The following is a 17,923-nucleotide window of genomic DNA, read 5'->3' as shown; positions in this document are numbered from 1 at the left end:
GTACATCTGGGATAGGCATAGCATGTTCTGAGAAGCTAGTCTGTGGGTAGTACGCTTTTATATGCGCTAACAGTATTTTCTTGAAAGATTCGCTTTCAGAAGTACAACCAGAAACAAGTGTTCGTACAGATAAAACTATCATAGAGTACTCAACCTTTTAGTAGCTGCAAGCAGCATACTAATAATAGAATCACGCAACTACTGTAGAACAACTCATATCCTCTGCTAAATGCATAAATCACCTGTCAACAGCTGTTAAGCACATTTCCAAAGTGTATATTTAGCTGGGACCTTTACCGACAAAATTACCATAGATCCTTGAATATAAGTCAACTCCGATATTGGACTCTTAAGCTGAAATTTTTTTATTGACTCAAGTATAAGTCTACCCAACAAAAGTTAATGACTGCACTTTGGGAACTAGAAGGGGTTAATGACATCATGAACCCCTCCGGGTCCTTAACTGCAGCTATTGTGCACTCCCCAGCATTGGCAATCACACAGCAGTCCAGTATATTTCCCATGCCCTTTCCTTGTCAATTGTTGTGGCCAGGACTTTCAGACCTGTGTTTTCTTGGCATTTCCTTTATCAAGTGTCACTTACACCACTGGATAAAATGGTGCCAATGGGAACGTCTCTAATAGTACACACACCTTACTCAGTGTGCTTAATGTTGCAGCCACTGATTGGTAAAAATGTCATTATCTCACAAGCAATGGATGTCTGTAAAACCCTCCCATAGCAAAAATAAGTACAAACGAGTGCTTTTTCAAACAAAAGGTGATGGGGGGGGGGGGGGGGGGGGGGTAGATACGGTACATCAAATGAAGATAATGCTATTCTCCAGATCTGAACAGTTTTACAGACCAACAGCAAGACCTAATAAGTGTCATAAACATAGTTACATAGTTTGGGTTGAAAAAAGACATACGTCCAAGTTCAACCAGAAAACAAAGTACAACACCAGCCTGCTCCCTCACATATCCCTGTTGATCCAGAGGAAGGCAAACATGTCGAACATAAACATGTCATGCCAGAGCTGAATACAGGTATTTTGTAAGACTCTTCACTGCATGCAATTCATCCTCTTCACCAAATGACAATGCTGTGACTTAGCTTTTGAAAGCATGCACTGTAAAGAGCCAGTTAGTGGAGGGTTATACCATAATTTGGCTGTGTCAAATGAATGGAGATGAAAACTGGTGTAGGCATCTCAGCACTAGACTCTCCCAGACAAAAGATGCCAGCATGTGTCTCAACTGCTCAGACATTAGCGTGAAATGAGTCATTAACATAAGCTTTGTCTACAGGTGAAGACAGCATAGCTATGGGAAACAAGTACTGAAATAATTTATGCAAAAATGATATTCCAGACCTGCTCACACAGCGAGCGATAGCCACAGTCTTCCATCCGGTCGAGTTCAAAGGTCTCTCCTAGAAGCGGGTTGAAGGGTTTGCTGGTGCGGAAGACTGTGGTGGAGTATGAAGAGACAGTGAAAGCAGCCACTAGACACAGCTGCTCAAGTGCACTCTCACACTGAGCCCCCCGATCCAGCAGGTGGTAGTATTCCAGGTCTTCAGTCAGACGCTGAAGCATTGAGAGTGGCTCATTGAAGTTTACCTAGCAAAAATAGAAATATAGAACTGTTAAACCCTCAGTGCAGTATGGGCACATGCACACTCTCACATGCATGTCAGAAAATGTTGTGCGTACAAAGAGTGCTCTTCTGCACAAGCTACAGCTCCCCATGTTCGGGGGAGTAGCAATAGGGGTTGCAGAGGTTGCGACCGCATCGGGGCCCTTGGGCCAGAGGGGCCCTCTCTCAACTACAGTATTAACTGTCTATTGGTCCTGTGCTCATAATAATCACTTCTACAGATACTTTGAATAGTGGTAATCATTAACAAGCTGTTCCCCGTCCCCTTCTTGCACCTCTGACACTGTAGTTGCCATTGGCAGGTTTTGGTGCAACGTATTAATTGTTATGTGTAGAGTGCTTGGGGGGCCCCAATGTAAATCTTGCATCGGGGGCCACTGCCCATGTTCCTTGTCATCCAGTCATGTGTAACTAATCTCCATAAAGAAATTCACCTTCCTAATTTTTAATTTACCCCTCTTAATGTTAACCCTTTCCAGACAAAATATCCCTCCTAAACCAATACCCTTAACCAATAAAACAAACCTTTTCCTACTCTATTCCCTAACCACAGAATACGCAAATAGCTCATAGTAACCCAGAACCACTGGGAAGGAATAAAAGGGCCCATACACTTACCAATTTTCCCGCCGATATACAGCCAATTCGATCACTGATCGAATCGGCTGTGGAATCGTTGCGCAAACGCTGACCAAACGATCGATTTCCATCTGAAATTGATCGTTCCCGCCGTTCCTGTTCGTGCAGAAGATTTTGCTCGATTGCCGGCGGGTCGGAAGTGCGTCGATAGTGGCATTCGAATGCCCGACAACCGACGCTATCGGCAATACATTACCTCATCCGGCGCCCTCTACTGTTTAAACTTCCCCAGACAGGAAGTACAGTGAAGCTGGAGCCCGGAGAAGAAAACAGCGGAGACCGGGGGACTCGCGCCCGCCGGATCAGGTAATGTATGCGGGGCCCGGGAGGCAGCGGCAGCTTCACAGATGGTGAATCGATTTCATGCTGAAATAGATTCACAATCTGTTTGCAGTAAAGGCAGCCATACGGTCCCTCTCTGATCAGATTCGATCAGAGAGGGTTCTATCTGTTGGTCGATCTGATGGCAAATCGACCAGTGTATGGCCACCTTTAGGGGTTAAAAGAGACCAAAAAGCCCTCCTATTATAAAGCAATACAGAGTATAATTTTCCAACTTAAAACATAGGAGATAATTCAGGTATAAGTGAGCAACTGTGGTTTCCCACAATGCACCGCTACTGAATATGCAAATCATCTCTTTATGCCCCTAAAGACAGGCTCATTTCCAGAAGAAATAGTGTGCTTTTCTGTCTTTTTGGTCTCTTTTAGCCCCTATACCTTCTTAGTGGTTTTGAGTCACCATGAGCTACTTGGGTACTCTGTGGTACCAGTCCAAGCCCTATCCAATAAAGCCACATCAATCCCTGCCATGCACTGATCAGGATCAGAAAGTCTGTAATAGCCAAATTACTGCATCCAAATGAAATGAACCCTAGTGCCTCAAATATGCCTCAAAGCTTATAAACCACTTGGCACCAACACTGTGTACACAATGGCCATCTGACAGTGCCCAAAGGTATGGCACCAATTTAAACATTTTCTCAGCAGGGTATTCATTTTTAACATTCTAGCACACAAAGAGAAGTTTTGTGCCTGGCACTCGGTGGTTAAGGGGTGATTAGGTCAGCTGCACCTTTAAGTGATCACTCCCTCCTGTTCCACTTTGCTTTGCTCAGAGTATGCAAAAGGAGCGTGCATTCAGACTAATGTAGGGAACACACTATTTCAAATAGCACAAGCAAGGCAGTCCGTGCACCGCTTCTAATATTGCATTTATTTCCTTGGCAGACATATGGTAACATCATAGGAATCCATTACATTGCAATGACAAGGTGAATAGATCTGACCTTATTCAGGATCTTGAATGGGAAGGATGAGGGAGGGTGACCAGGGGGTGAGAGGATGCAGCAACAGCCGTTCCGCGCAGGTGTGGCGCTTGTTCACATGCATATGTCCAGGGCAAAGGCGGCGTGTCTTGCTTGTGCCATTTCATTTTTAACATACTAAGTGTAGCGAGGAGTTCTCCTTGAGTAGCATTTTTTTTCACCAAAGCTACAGATACAGTTTTGCCACTTTATGAATCAATAATACAAACTTGTATACATGCCATATTTTATTTACCACAAATTACAACTTACAGGCATTGGTATTTTGCTTAATTCCTTCCCAATGCAATTCTTCATGACACTCCATAAGTTAAGGCTGTAGTTGGGTTTATGTGGAATTCTTGAGCGTCTCTCCTTTCTTGCATCCTCTGAAGGAGGCCGTGTCTGCAGGCAAGGAACAAATGCTATTAAAATAATTTACTTTTTTTTTTTAATTTACAAATCACCCAAATATTACAGAATTATTTGAATTCTCTATTTATTGCATAGTTCTATCCGCCACACATCAGCACACACCCCACCCGTCCAATCAAACCAAATATTTGCTGTGAGCATTTGATATCACTAGGAAGATATGACTTGCTGCAGAGTGTGTATTTGTTGTGGAAATGTAACCAGCTTCTAGTTATGTGATAGCCCAAAGTGGATAAAAATGGCAAAAGTTAGTATAAATAAAAAGGTCAGTTCTTCCCAACACAACAAAAATGCTGTCCTCCGGTTTCAGTTTTGACTTCAGTTCAAACCTCTCCTTCACTCCTGCTATCCAAAAAAACCTCTAGATAATGCCACGTTTCACCTATGTAACATTTCCAAAATATGTCCCTTCTTATTTGAAAAGACCACCATACTATTAGAAAATGTTCTCAAAACCTCTTAAATTAGAGGAAACCTATAGGAGGGAAAAAGTGCCCAAATGTGGGCACTTACCTCAATAGAGGAAAGCCTCTGAATGATGGAGGCTTCCCTGGTTCCGCTCCTCCAGTGTCCCCTCCAAACAACCACTTGTCGACGGCTTGCGCATGCACAGTAGCACAGACTGGATCAGGCGCAGTCTTTTCCGCCAAAGCCTGAGCATGTTCTTGCTACTGTGCAGGCCCAGTGCGGCCACACTTCAGGGGTCCTTGTGGCTGAATGGCTTGGTGGAGCAAGACAGGGGAAGCCTCTGGAGAATCCACAGGATTCCCCCTCCCGAGCAAAGTATCTGACTCCTCCCCTTCCTAACCCTTATTTAGTTATGTAAGGTATGGGACTTAGCTTGGGATACTTAAAGAAAACAAGGAGTCAATCTAAATTAATAATGGGAAAACAAATTTAATTCACCTAGCAACAAGGGTGGAGAGGCAGATTTATCTGCATTTTCAAGTCCATAAACTTAGAATGGATTTATCAAAGAATGAAAAGGCAAAAAACTTTTCAGTCTGTAATGCTACATTTTGCAATGCAATAAAAGGTAAAAAATCCTGTTACAATTGTATATTGGTCTCATCTCATCTGGACATTTAAAAAAAAAAATATGGAGGCTTCTAAGTTTCTCTCTATTTCAAAGATGCCATAACTGCTAGCGCGGTTGCGCTGATCTTTTAGTTTCAGTAGTCTAAGCCAATTCTGGCAATCTTGCTGTCCTAAAAAACGACAGTGTCAGAGCTATGCTGTGTGGAAAACTAGGGGAGAGAATATGAAGTTAAATCAATCACGTAAGGGTTCTAAGCCTTCCTCCAGATCAAGTGAGATATGTAAAAATGCAGGCTAGTGCTGTACCATATTTGCTGGTTAAATTCGATGGATGTCTTTTTCAACCCAACTAACTATATAACTATGCAACATTCACCTGATCCTCCATGATGTCACAACTTGCCGCACTGATGTTGCTACCAGATCTCCTGCAGGACAAATAAAATCATCAACTTAATTTATTTTCCAAATTCACAGACATGAAATACTACTTTAAAAATGGTAACAATACGAATTTTGACTCTCACATTTGAATGGATACTTGATGGCACAATTAGTCACCAGCCGGTTGTTCATCTTGTGGTACCCATACACAGTACAATAAAAAAAAAAGCTTGATTTTTCCGGTGTTTTTTGTAATAAAACTTTTTTATTGTGTATAAAGAGAACAATACAAAACACAAATACAGAACATTGTCGGGGAAGACCAACAGAAATGATGAGTGCATCAAAATTCTGCGATTTTCCCGTTTTTTTTTTTTACCAAAACGATCAAATCGAAAAGAATCTTTTTTTGATCAAGAAAAACAAGCGATTTAGTTTTTTCAATAAAAATCCAATTGGACATGTTGGAAAAAAAACGTTATATATTCGATCTAATGGAATAATCAAACTAAATTATCTAATCGAAAAAGATGAAAAATTGTACCATGTATGGGCACCTTTAGAGACCAGTCACTGCAAGATCGTCTATCTTGTTTATGTTCAGAACGTAACAGGAGATAAAAGCCAGAATCCAGGCTTATACCTCCTGCTACCTTCTTCTGAACATGAACAAAAAATGGAAGATCTTTAATGACTGGCCTCTAAGATGAACTCTGTGCCCATGACAGTAAACTAGTACAAAAAAAAAAAAAAAAAAAAAAAAAAAAAAAAAAAAAGCTTCTAAAATGTATCCTGCTTAAAAACTGTGCTTATAAAATGTTCCCTCTACTTTCCAAATTTGTCCATTGTCCTTTTCTACTTATCCTACTTGTTCAGTCACTTCAGCACATGCAGAGTAAAGGGGCCTATACACCTAACGATTTCCCCGCCGATATACAGCAGATTCGATCACTGTGATCGAATCTGCTGTGAAATCGTTGCGCAAACGTTGACCGAACGATCGATTTCCGACAGAAATTGATCGTTCCCGTCGATTCTCGTCGTTCCTGTCCGTGTGGAAGATTTCGCTCGAACGCCGGCGGGTCGGGAGTGCGTCGATAGCGGCGTTCGAATGCCCGACGACCGACGCAATACATTCCCTGTTCCGCCAGCGCGTGTCCCCGCTGTCACCACTGCTCCTTCTCCGCTGGGCTCCGAGTCCGGCAGGCTTCACTTCTTCCCGTCCCGGCAGGAAGTTTAAACAGTAGAGCGCCCTCTACAGTTTAAAATTCCCCGGACAGGAAGTAAAATGAAGCTGCAGCCCTGGAGCCGAGTGCGGAGAAGAAGACAACAGAACCGGGGGACTCGCGCCGGCCGGGTCAGGTAATGTATGCGGGTGGGGGGCGGCAGCTCCAAAGATTGTGATCAGTTTCATGCTGAAATTGAATCACAATCTGTTTGCAGTAAAGGCAGCCACACGATCCCTCTCTGATCAGATTCGATCAGAGAGGGATCTATCTGTTGGTCGATCTGATGGCAAATCGACCAGTGTATGGCCACCTTAAATCTTTGTTAACATTATCAACATTACGGAGGGCCGTGCATTCACAATGCAACAGACGCACTGCATTGCTGTCTGTTGTGCTGCTGATCTCATTCACTACAGTTAATTGGGCAGCGCTGGTTTTTGGGCAAAGGTCCTGGCAGCAGTGGGTTATCGCAACGTACTGCTGAGCAGTGCAATAGTGAGAACGTCAGATTGTGCAGTCTATGCACTTAAGATGTTCTTGTGTATTGCAAACTATATACATTGTCGAAATGCACAAGGCAATGCGTATTGTGTAAATGAGTCCATAGAGAGTATGGGCTAGTCCAGAGCTGGGCAAACTATAGCCCGAGGTTTTGAATACAGCCCACAAATAGAGGGCCGGCATCTTATCCTCCCTGCAGAATTATGAGTGGTGCGTAGCAACTGGTTTAAGTCACCCAATTACAGCTTCCAGCGGCGATCTCCATAACCACAGCAGCATCATGTGACCTGCCATCAGGATGTGCCAGCATGGCCGCTGTGGCTGGAAACTGCACTTGGGTGAGTAACCGGTCATTATGCACTGCACGCAACTCTGCAGGGAGGAATGTGGCCCGCAAATGAAAAGTTTGCACACCCCTGGGTTAGTTAGTTAGTAGGAAGCACTTTCTGCAAACCGTAGTTACATGCTTATTTATTAATACCAGGTTACCCATTAATTATCTGAATTATTGATCAGAACCCTATCTAAATACATTTTAATTACACAAACAATTTAAAAATATGTTTAATTCACACTACAGCTACGTTAACTTTCTAATGCTGCAAAAAAAAAAAAATCATCAAGTTTGCTTCAAACCATGGCAACAGGACTTTCCAAGGCACATTTTACTATCAGGGTTACGTTTTCGACAGTACCCAGTGTAAAAATAGAATTGTGCCAGTGTTCTCCCCAGGCTCTTTAAAGGGAACCTAAAAACTGAGAAGGATATGGATTTTTCCTTTTAAAATAACACCAGTTGCCTGACTCTCCTGCTGATCCTGTGTCTCTAATACTTTTAGCCACAGCCCCTCAACAAGCATGCAGATCAGGTGCTCTGACTGAAGTCAGACTGGATTAGCTGCACGCTTGTTGCAGGTGTGGGATTCGGCCACTACTGCAGCAAATGAGATCAGCAGGACTGCCAGGCAACTGGTATTGTTTAAACGGAAACATCCATATCTCTCTCAGTTTAGGTTCCCTTTAAGCCGGGTGCTACACCCGGCTAAATTTGATGAGCTCCTGGCTGTTATCGGCTTGCCTCCTCATCCTCCTCCTATGCTGTAAGCAGAGAACTGCCAGCCGTGCATTCCCCGGTCATGCCCCACCCGGCTACTTTTTCATGCCACCCAGCTGGAAAAAAATTCTGGGTAGAACGCTGTTGTGCTTTCCAAAAAATGCATGTAAAGTAGTTAAATAGCGACAATCCTACACCATATGCCGCTTTGGGACTGTACCATGCCCAAACAGCAATCTCCTAACCTCTGAACTCACTTTTGAAGCTCTGCCCCTCTCCCCATCTGCTCTCAGAGGACTCGGCTGTTCTCTTTGCAATAAGCTACAAGCTTCCCATGCTGTATATCGAAGCGTTCCCCTCATGCCTATGCTGGCTTTCCTATATGTCTGCCACATGTTGTATATGCTTACTTAATAATTCTGGGTACGCCAATTGGCGTACTTGGCAAAAATAAATTAATTCTGATTCAGAAATGTTCATTCATAATTTTTCAATAATCCATTTAAAAAAAAAACAGTAAAGGAGAATGCCTGTCTGTGGGAATGTCTTGGTCACCTTTTCTGTATATACTCACTACTCCCAACTTTTCGTGCAAGGAAGAGATTCCATTCTATGACATGGTGACAGAAAGCACAATAGCTATATACAATATCTATGTAACACAGCTTGCTAACCCCCTGCAATACTTGGACCTGATCTGGTGAGAACTGTCAAGTCAGCAAACTATTCAAAGGATGGGATTACTGTATATACTCACGTATAAGCCTAAGTTTTCAGCACCAAAATGTGCTGAAAACTTAACCCCCTCAGCTTATATGCGAGTCAGTGGAGCAGGTTTTGTTACTGGCAGAGGAGTGTAAGGATCATGCACTAGTAATCCTGCTCTTACCAGCTGCCTCCCTGCCGTTTCCGTGCCCCCATCCCCGCAACATGTTGTGCAGAGTGCGCTGTTCAAGAATACCTCTGTTCCCTGGCATGTGGAGCTGACTTGTACTGAGGGCACATCTGGCTTCTGTGGAGGGGGCTATACTGGGGAGGGGCTTATATGAGACTCAATCGCTTTTTCCTGTTTTCTTAGGGATCAGTGTGTACGTTGGCTTATACACGGGTCAGTTTATATGCAAGTATAAAACGACAAACAAAAACTAAAAAGATGTCATTTTTGGATTGCCCATCTCCCCAACTTACTTGTGTCCAAGACCATCAAGGGAAGGACTGCTAATTATTTCTGGGGCATCAAAGAACTCATTCTCATCATCTTCATCACTGAGGTCTCCCTTCCCTGGCCCGCAGGGGTCTACAAGTATAAAAACAATCATCAACCCCACTTACTCACACAACACAATATGAGGAATTAAATTCAGGGTTTTCAAACAACTGTCCAGTAAGAAATACTTCATCTCCCCACACAGCAGCTCAGCAGTACCTACTGTACATTCTCTCATGTCTGACAAAGCAAACTACAGGCGGAGCAATACTGACTCCATGCACTTACACATCTGACAGTTCAATGTACAGGGGCTCTAAGCAGCATTAAAAATCATACTCTCACATCTGGACAAAACAAAATAATGCTCCCAGACACCCATGAAAACAAATCACAGGCTAAGCAACTGTAAGGCCATTTTTAAGTATAGGCAAACCAGGCAGATGCCTGGGATGACACCAAAAGCAGTTGGCACCACAGAGCTATTCTTAGTGCAGAGTTTTACAGAACTCATACACAACTGCTGGTTCCATTGAGAAAGTGATGAATAGAAATCTTAAAGAGGAGATGTCAGCCATGCTATCTCAGAAAAAACACATAAGTAAATAAATACTTGCTCTACTTACATAACCTATGTATTGCACTGTCCACATTTTGATTTTAGTGATTGTTCTATATTTAAAAAAAAATCCTTCAGAGGATTTTCCATTCTGACTTTGGCTATCTTGAAGCCAATCCTGACATCATTTCCTCCCTTACTCCATCTGTGGATCATTGCCCACCCTCCTCCCAGTCTTCAGACACTCCCAACCAGCTCTGCAGTAGAAAGTGCATTTTGTCAGCATGAGAAATATTGGATAATCAGAGAGAAATAGAAGTGTGGGAGGGGAAAAAGGGTGGGAAAGAGGCTTCAGCCAACCAGGCTGTATTATTTACGTCTGAGGGGAAAGTAAAGAAAAAAAAAAAAAAAAAAAAGAAAACCCAGCATGCCCTGCAACTTCCTTTGTGCAGCAGATGTACCAAATAAGAGCCAGGGAAACTGGGGAATAATGTTTTATGGAGAAGAAAAGTAAGAGTGATAAGTTTTCACTTTTGGATTGCCTAGTTAGCATCCTTATTACTTGCTTACCAGATTAAAATAAAATAATTTATTTTATTTTATGCCCGACAGTTACACTTTAAAGGGATACTGTAGGGGGGTCGCGGGAAAATGAGCTGAACTTACCCGGGGCTTCTAATGGTCCCCCGCAGACATCCTGTGCCCGCGCAGCCACTCCCCAATGCTCTGGCCCCGCCTCTGGTTGACTTCTGGAATTTCAGACTTTAAAGTCTGAAAACTACTGCGCCTGCGTTGCCATGTCCTCAATCCCGCTGATGTCACCAGGAGCGCACTGCGCAGTCGCAGACCATACCGTGCCTGCGCAGTACGCTCCTGGTGACATCAGCGGCATCGAGGACACAGCAACCCAGGCGCGGTGGTTTTCAGACTTTAAAGTCTGAAATTCCAGAAGTGAACCGGAGGCGGGGCCGGAGCATTGGGGAGTGGCTGCGCGGGCACAGGATGTCTGCGGGGGACCATTAGAAGCCCCGGGTAAGTTCAGCTCATTTTCCCCCGACCCCCTACAGTATTCCTTTAACACCAACATGGTAATTGTTGATTAGCATAACAATGATATAGCAAGTGGTGTTAAAGTGCTAATTAAAACAATTAGGCCCAGTTCACATTAGCGTGTTTTACGGACCCGGACATACAGATCCGGCCATCTTGATCCGGTGAAAACGGTCCGTTTTACAGCCAGTGTGTTGTAAAACGTCCGTTTTCAATGCAGCAAAACCTTCTGTTTCTGTTCCGCAAAGCAAAATAGTCTGGAAAATTGGGTCCTACAGCATTTTTTGGTCCGCTCAGTGGAACGGACCACGGAACCGAACGGCCAGTTCCGTTGGCAAATGCTAATGTGAACCGGACCTAATTATTTTAGATCGCCTATATTGATTGATACAATTCCTCTGCATTTCTAGGACAATATATTTTTTATCTTATTAAGTAGATACAAACCCCTCACAACAGTTAAATACAGGGTTGTCATGTGGGTATTTTTGAAATGTAAACTCTTCATTTATATAAGATTGTTTGCGTGGGTGCGTGTGTGTGTGTGTGTGTGTGTGTGTGTGTGTGTGTGTGTGTGTGTGTGTGTGTGTGTGTGTGTGTGTGTGTGTGTGTGTGTGTGTGTGTGTGTTATTGGGGGGGGGGGGTTGCAAAAGGTGCTTCGCCTAGGGCACCAAAATGTGCAGAAACAGTACCGTTTCCCTGTTTTCACACATCTGGCGAGGCACAGTACAGGATAAGCATAAGCAATGCTGGCTACTTACTCTCACACCTGAAAGGACAAGCTACCGGCTCAGCTGTATTGATTCCATGTTCAGACAAACTGCAGGAGTACTGACAGCATGTTCTAACATATCACGACAAACTCTGACCCTATGCTCTCAGACATCGAGCCTAAGGGGCTTCTTCACACTATGTATGGTGCTGCCAGTTCTGTAGTGCCGCATGGTGCGTGTGCTCTAAATAGTGGTAACATTAAAGTCCACAGACTGGCATGTTATGGATTACAGTACAGTGTGCCTTCCCTGGGAACATTTTTGCGGTTGCCTGCACTTTCTTGTTGAGTTGTATTATAATGTGGCTGCCGACATCTATGTTTTAACTCAGTATTTATGGTGTGCGTTGGAAAGCGCGTGCACAAATACGCGTTCATGCACACATTACAAGTGTGAATGACTCCTTGTAAACCTAAGGCTAAGCAGTATTGACTCCATGTGATCACACACCTGAGCAGACAAGCAACAGACTGAGCTGTATTGATTCCACGTTCTCACACGCCCATGCTGAGCAGAACCGACTGACCTTTAGGGACCCCGGCCCGAGTCTCGGCTGGCAGCACAGTGGCTCCGCGGAATACCCGTTCCAGGTGGTTGTGTTGTTTTGCCAATTGCTCAAGCGTTTCCTCCAAGCGCAGACGCTGATCCCGTTCATACTGAAGAGCTCTCTGCCACCGCTTACTATGGCTCTCAGCAAGGGACATGAAGTCTCGGCAGGCCTACGAAGGGAAAGACAAGGGGGTAGAAACAAGATTCAAACAATCAGGAAACCAAATGCCTAAACGTCAGTCTAGGACGCAGAATATTGTGCAACATGCTAAATATCACTACCTGCCCGTAACTAGAAAGCTCTTATTAGAATCTGCTTGCCTGATGGAACCACAGTGATGTTTGTGAACCTTCAAAAAAAGTTACATATTTATATGAATCTGATTTTCAAACTAGTTCTAAACGAATATGAACAAAACCTAGTTAAACAAATAAAAACAAAAAATTATATTTAATCAATTTTTTTTGGGGAAAAAAAAAAAGCATCTAATAACATTACTGCATGTGGCAAAAGCAAATGCATAGAGCTCTTATACGACCCCCTTCTGCAGTAATAACCGCAAGTAAACATTTGTGTTCATGGCTGCCCATTTTTCAATACAAAACAACTTAAGCCCTGGGATGTTTACGGATTTCCTCACATTAATCATTGCTTTAGGCCTTTTCAAAACATTTCTGTTGGATTAAGGTCAGGACTTTGACTTGGCCATTCCAGAACTTTCACTTTATTCTTCTTTAACAATTGTTTGAATGAAGGCATTGTGAGTTTCTGATTGCTGTCTTGCTGCAGGACTCAAGGACAAATCACAATAGCTCACAGTAATCACAGGGTCAGGAGCAAATGAAATTGGCTTCTGACCGGCTCACAGAGCTCTGCTGTCATAGTAACGGCAGTGCAAGTTGGCGTCAGCGCCAGGTCAGTGGCGCGAACGGCAAGAGTGACTGGTCAGTGCAGCGTTGGGGAGCCCCGTTTTTTGTACCAGCGGTCTCTGATCAGATCAAGGGACCAGAGACTGCTGGTACTGAAGTGGTTAACTAGGTTTTCTTTTTTTTACTTTTAGTACTGATAAAAATCAGATGAGGTCTTGGGTGACATTCATAAAAATTTTTTGTAATTTTTAAAGGCTACACAAGCACCACTGTACCTGTCGCTGGAAACCATTGATCACGATTAGCCTGTCACTAGAAATTGGCTATTGCTATCTAGCCCATCACTACAAAACAGCCCATCACCATCTGCCTGTCACCAGAAACTGCTTGTTACTAGAAATGACCAGTCACTAGAATTTGTTATTAGAAACTACCCATCAATATTACTTCTCTTCACCAATTTCCAGGTAACCAACCGAACCTACAGTTTGCAAACTAACTTCTGCCATCATACACTAGAATTGCCTCCGCACAGTGAGGTCTACAGGTTTTCTCAAGAGCCTCTTTCCACAACTACCACTCTGCAACTCTTGAATGCTTATATAAATAACCTGTAGCTGACTTTTTAGTATATTTCTGTTCCCATGCTAGCGAATATCAGTATTTTACACAAACTTACATTTACCAGTAATTCTTAAATAAACAAGCAGACTGGAGCTCTCTGGCCACTGAGGTCACAGATTTGTTGGTGTAAGTAAAAAAACAGCAGGCCGTTAACTTGTTGCACAACAGACTTCCATATTCCCTCAGACGCCAGTATTTCTCTAGGACTCACATTAATCATAGCATTGGAGGTGATCCGGAAGAGTGTGGCTCTCTCATTGACTTGTTTGATCTTGTCTGAGCTGTCTTGAGGGAGCCGCAGACTCTCCAGCTCACTTAGAGAGCGCTGCAGAGCGGTGCCATGCTTTGCAATCAGATCATTGCAAGTACCCAGATCTTCCACCTTGCCTGACAGTGCCCGCAGAGTGCTGTGAATCTCTGCCTTGTCCGCCTGGGAGCTGGGATCCTCATCACCCGAATCGTCTGTTACAAAGAGATTAGGTACGAAGTTTAGGAAAAATGGATAAGAGGAAACAGATCCATGAGACTTCACCAATAATCAAGCATAAAATTCAAAGAAAGAACAGGACAACTAGCTATAAACTTCATCTAACAACTCTAGAAATTACATTATAATGCACTTCAGACTGACCTAAGGAGGAAAGGAGGAGGAGCCTAACCCTTCTCATTCACCACTAGCAAGGCAAAAAAAAAGAAAAAAGAGGTTACTCCCTGTGGTTTTCTTGGGTGTAATTTCCACCAAATGTGTTTTTATCCGTAGCGCTAATTGTAGGGGAGCCAGGCCTAAGATCAAAAGGCAACTGGCTAAGTTTTCTGCATCCATGCTTGTGTGTACTGCCGCAGTGCGCAGGCCCATGTGAACTGCGCGGGGGAGGGATTATTGGGGAAAGGTAGTCGGGATCATGTTGCTGCTGGTTGTGCACGTGTGATTTGTGTACGCAGGTTGTGGGAGCATTGTATACAACACTGTCCCCGGTTCAAATCCAAGCCAGGGAAGGGCAAACCAGAGCACTATCTGCACGAAGTTTATATTTTCTCCGTGTCTACGTAGGTTTCCTCTGGGCACTCCAGTTTTATCCCAAGTACAGATAAGTTAATTGGCTTTCCCCTTAATAGGCCCTAGACTACGATACTTGCATACATACATACACATATGACTATGGTAGGAATTAGATTGCGAGCCCCTCTCAGGGACAGTTAAGTGACAAGACAATATATAATCTGTTCAGCGCTGCGGAAGATGTCAGCGCTATATAAATACTAAATAATAATAATAATAATAATACTACTACAGTAGAATCTCGTTTTAGTAAACCTCTGGATATAGTAAAATCAGTTCTCAGGTCCCAGCAAATGCCTCTGTATAAATATACAATGGATGACCAATTCTGATATAGTAAACTTCTGGTATGGTAAAGTACTTAACCTGGTCCCTTGGAGCTTACTATACAGGGATTCTACTGTAATAATAATAAACAAATAGTGATCTTGCAGTTCAGCTGGGTTTCTGTAGAATTGCAGATAGTGTAAACTCTCTAGGTGACAGCATTCAGTGCGAGTACTAAGAAGTTGATGGACACTGCATGTAATGATTGGCGGCAATTGCAACTTACTAAAATTAAATGTACTGGGAATGTTCTAAAGGCTCCCAGCTGCCCACACCCCCTTGGCACTGTTTCTTGGGAGTAGTTGATATGACCTCACATTTATAACTCGAAATTCAGGTTAAGATCCCATTTTTTAAGAAAATCTGGTTCGTGGACAAATTAAACAATTCATTTTTCAGAGACTTTACTTATGACAGGTTACAGAGTAAGTGCTTTAATATGCCATGCCGCCTCCACTTCATGTCCTAACACTTCCAGATAAATGCCCTGCATCTCGAATGTAAAGCATAAGAAAAGTAAAAACTTTGAAACCGATCAAAAAAAGTGGGTGGCGAGGAGAACTCAGGTGCGGAAACTGCACTAACAGAGACCCTAAAAATATTCACAGGTCAGTGCGTCATTCAGCTAGCCTTCATCAACCTGAATTGGCAATATCAGCCAGAAGTGGACTGACCCTAAAAGAACTGTTAGAAATGGCCAAATACTGCCAGTTAAACAGGATTCACATTTGCCAAAATTCATTTGCATTTTTAGGAACTGGCAACCACCAATGGTCAGTTTGCATTACATGCTATTATCTGTTCACCAGATCCGAAGTTTAGATAGATACATTTAAGTAAACACAATGTAACAAGTGTGGAATGTGACACACTCTCTCTGACTGTGCAGGAGCTGGAGGACAGCCAGAGAGTGTGTGTCACATTCCACACTTGTTACATTGTGTTTACTTAAATGTATCTATCTAAACTTCGGATGCGTCTGCATTTCTCTCCATGGAACTTTAAAGCTCTGTGTGTAACCTTTCCAATGCTGGTCTAGTAAAAAAAAAATGCTGGTTGCATCGAATATGCTGTAAATAATGTTTTAGAGCAAAGTTGAAATGCTGGGTTATATTCCGCTTTAAGCAGTAGTATAGCTGACATGGAACTGCCTACCTTCTCTTTTCTACACACAGTTGTTTCAGTAGTTTTGCTCATTGTAACGGTGTCACTCTGACACAAATGCAATTTCAATTCCTCTTAGTTTGCAAGTTCTTTTGGGCAGGGTACTTCATTGCTGTGTCAGCTCACTTCAACCTTGTAATTTACTTCCTTATTTAATGTGCAGTGCTGTGAAATATACTGGCACTTAAGACTTCAACCCCATTTCCAAAGAAGTTGGGTAGATGCATAAAATGAACATACAAATTAAATGTGATGATTTTCAAATCATGTAATTGCTATAATTACTTGAAAATAGTACAATACCAACTTCTAAAAATGTTGAAACTGACATTTTGTTTCATGTAAAATGGCCCACCCATTAAAAACACGTGCTAGCATGACTTCACAGGGGGACATACCCTGTGATATGGAGGGTGGGACGTCACAACAGACATACCCTGTTGCTACAGAGGGTGGAGGGAAGACGACAGCGCGGGAAGCAATACAGCAGCAGAGGTAAAGTAGAGAACAATGAGCTTAGCTGAGACAATCAAACATTCTGGATCCCTCTCTGATCAGATAATGACTTGACAGGGATCTATCTGATGGTCACATCGACCAGTGTATGGCCGCCTTAACACTATCTAGTCAGGGTGGAGCTAAGAGGGGACATCAGCTAGTCTTTTCCTGGGAACCCAGTATTGCTGTGATTGGCTCACAGCAATCACAGGGTCAGAAACCAATGAAATGACAGATACAGTAGTTCTGCTGCCAGCGTGAAAGCAGAGCAAGTGGGTGCAGCGATGCGAACAGCGAGAGCGCGGCAGAGGAGACTGAGATCTACGTCCTGACAGGAATAAGCTACCCCAAATAGGGCGCAGATTTCAATCATTCAGGTCTGGAACCATTTAAACCTCTTTCCAAAATCTTTGCACAGCAGCCCATGTTGGTCTGTGCTACAGCTGACCAACCTGCACAATTGCTTGGCTGAGCTGCCTTTATAACTGTAGTCTCACCGAAGCACATTCCAGAAAAAGAAACGCTCCCCCCCAAAAATTCTCTGAAGCGCTTTTTTTTCCTTAGGTTGCCCTTGAGCATCAGGACCGATCAGCTTTAACATGGTTTCACTTATACAGAGAGGTCTGAAGATTTCACACCAAGAGCACTTTTTAGCAATTTTCTAATCTATAGAATTTTGAAAAGCTCTTGGATAATGTATCCTCATGGGCCATTTCACACTGGAGTCATTGGATTTTGTAAAATTCACTGCATGTAGCATTTCTGAAACAACTGCAATTCTGTAGAAAGTACAGGAAAGCAAAAGCGCCGTAAAAGCTCTTTGAAATCACTTGGTAAAAATTTCTATGAAAATAGAAAAAAATTTGTGCGTGTGTAAAAAAAAAAAATCTGACCTGGGTCGTTTCCTGAAGTGGATAGGAATAACAACCTCTCTTTAGTGACTAACGGTTATTTTAACAGAAGCCTCCGTATTACAATCTATGAGATCACAAACCA

General features: G+C 43.0%; 1 protein-coding gene across 4 annotated transcripts in view; it reads right to left on the bottom strand.

Moving 5' to 3' along the window:
- The window catches only part of LOC137534176 (oxysterol-binding protein 1-like), a 70,410-nt gene that overhangs the window by 21,136 nt on the left and 31,351 nt on the right, over positions 1-17,923 (bottom strand). For all 4 annotated transcript variants that reach the window (XM_068255570.1, XM_068255569.1, XM_068255567.1 and 1 more), the window contains exons 3-8: positions 14,090-14,340; positions 12,362-12,554; positions 9,435-9,543; positions 5,455-5,506; positions 3,879-4,010; positions 1,377-1,622 (exon numbers count right to left, since the gene is read on the bottom strand). In XM_068255570.1, the coding sequence (XP_068111671.1) occupies positions 1,377-1,622; positions 3,879-4,010; positions 5,455-5,506; positions 9,435-9,543; positions 12,362-12,554; positions 14,090-14,340 (983 nt within the window). The remainder of the gene's footprint in view (positions 1-1,376; positions 1,623-3,878; positions 4,011-5,454; positions 5,507-9,434; positions 9,544-12,361; positions 12,555-14,089; positions 14,341-17,923) is intronic.

The sequence above is a fragment of the Hyperolius riggenbachi genome, chromosome 10 (genome assembly GCF_040937935.1).
Source record: "Hyperolius riggenbachi isolate aHypRig1 chromosome 10, aHypRig1.pri, whole genome shotgun sequence".
Classification (NCBI taxonomy): domain Eukaryota; kingdom Metazoa; phylum Chordata; class Amphibia; order Anura; family Hyperoliidae; genus Hyperolius; species Hyperolius riggenbachi.
The sequence above is the reverse complement of the archived record's forward strand: the minus strand, read 5'-3'. Positions and strand labels throughout refer to the sequence as shown.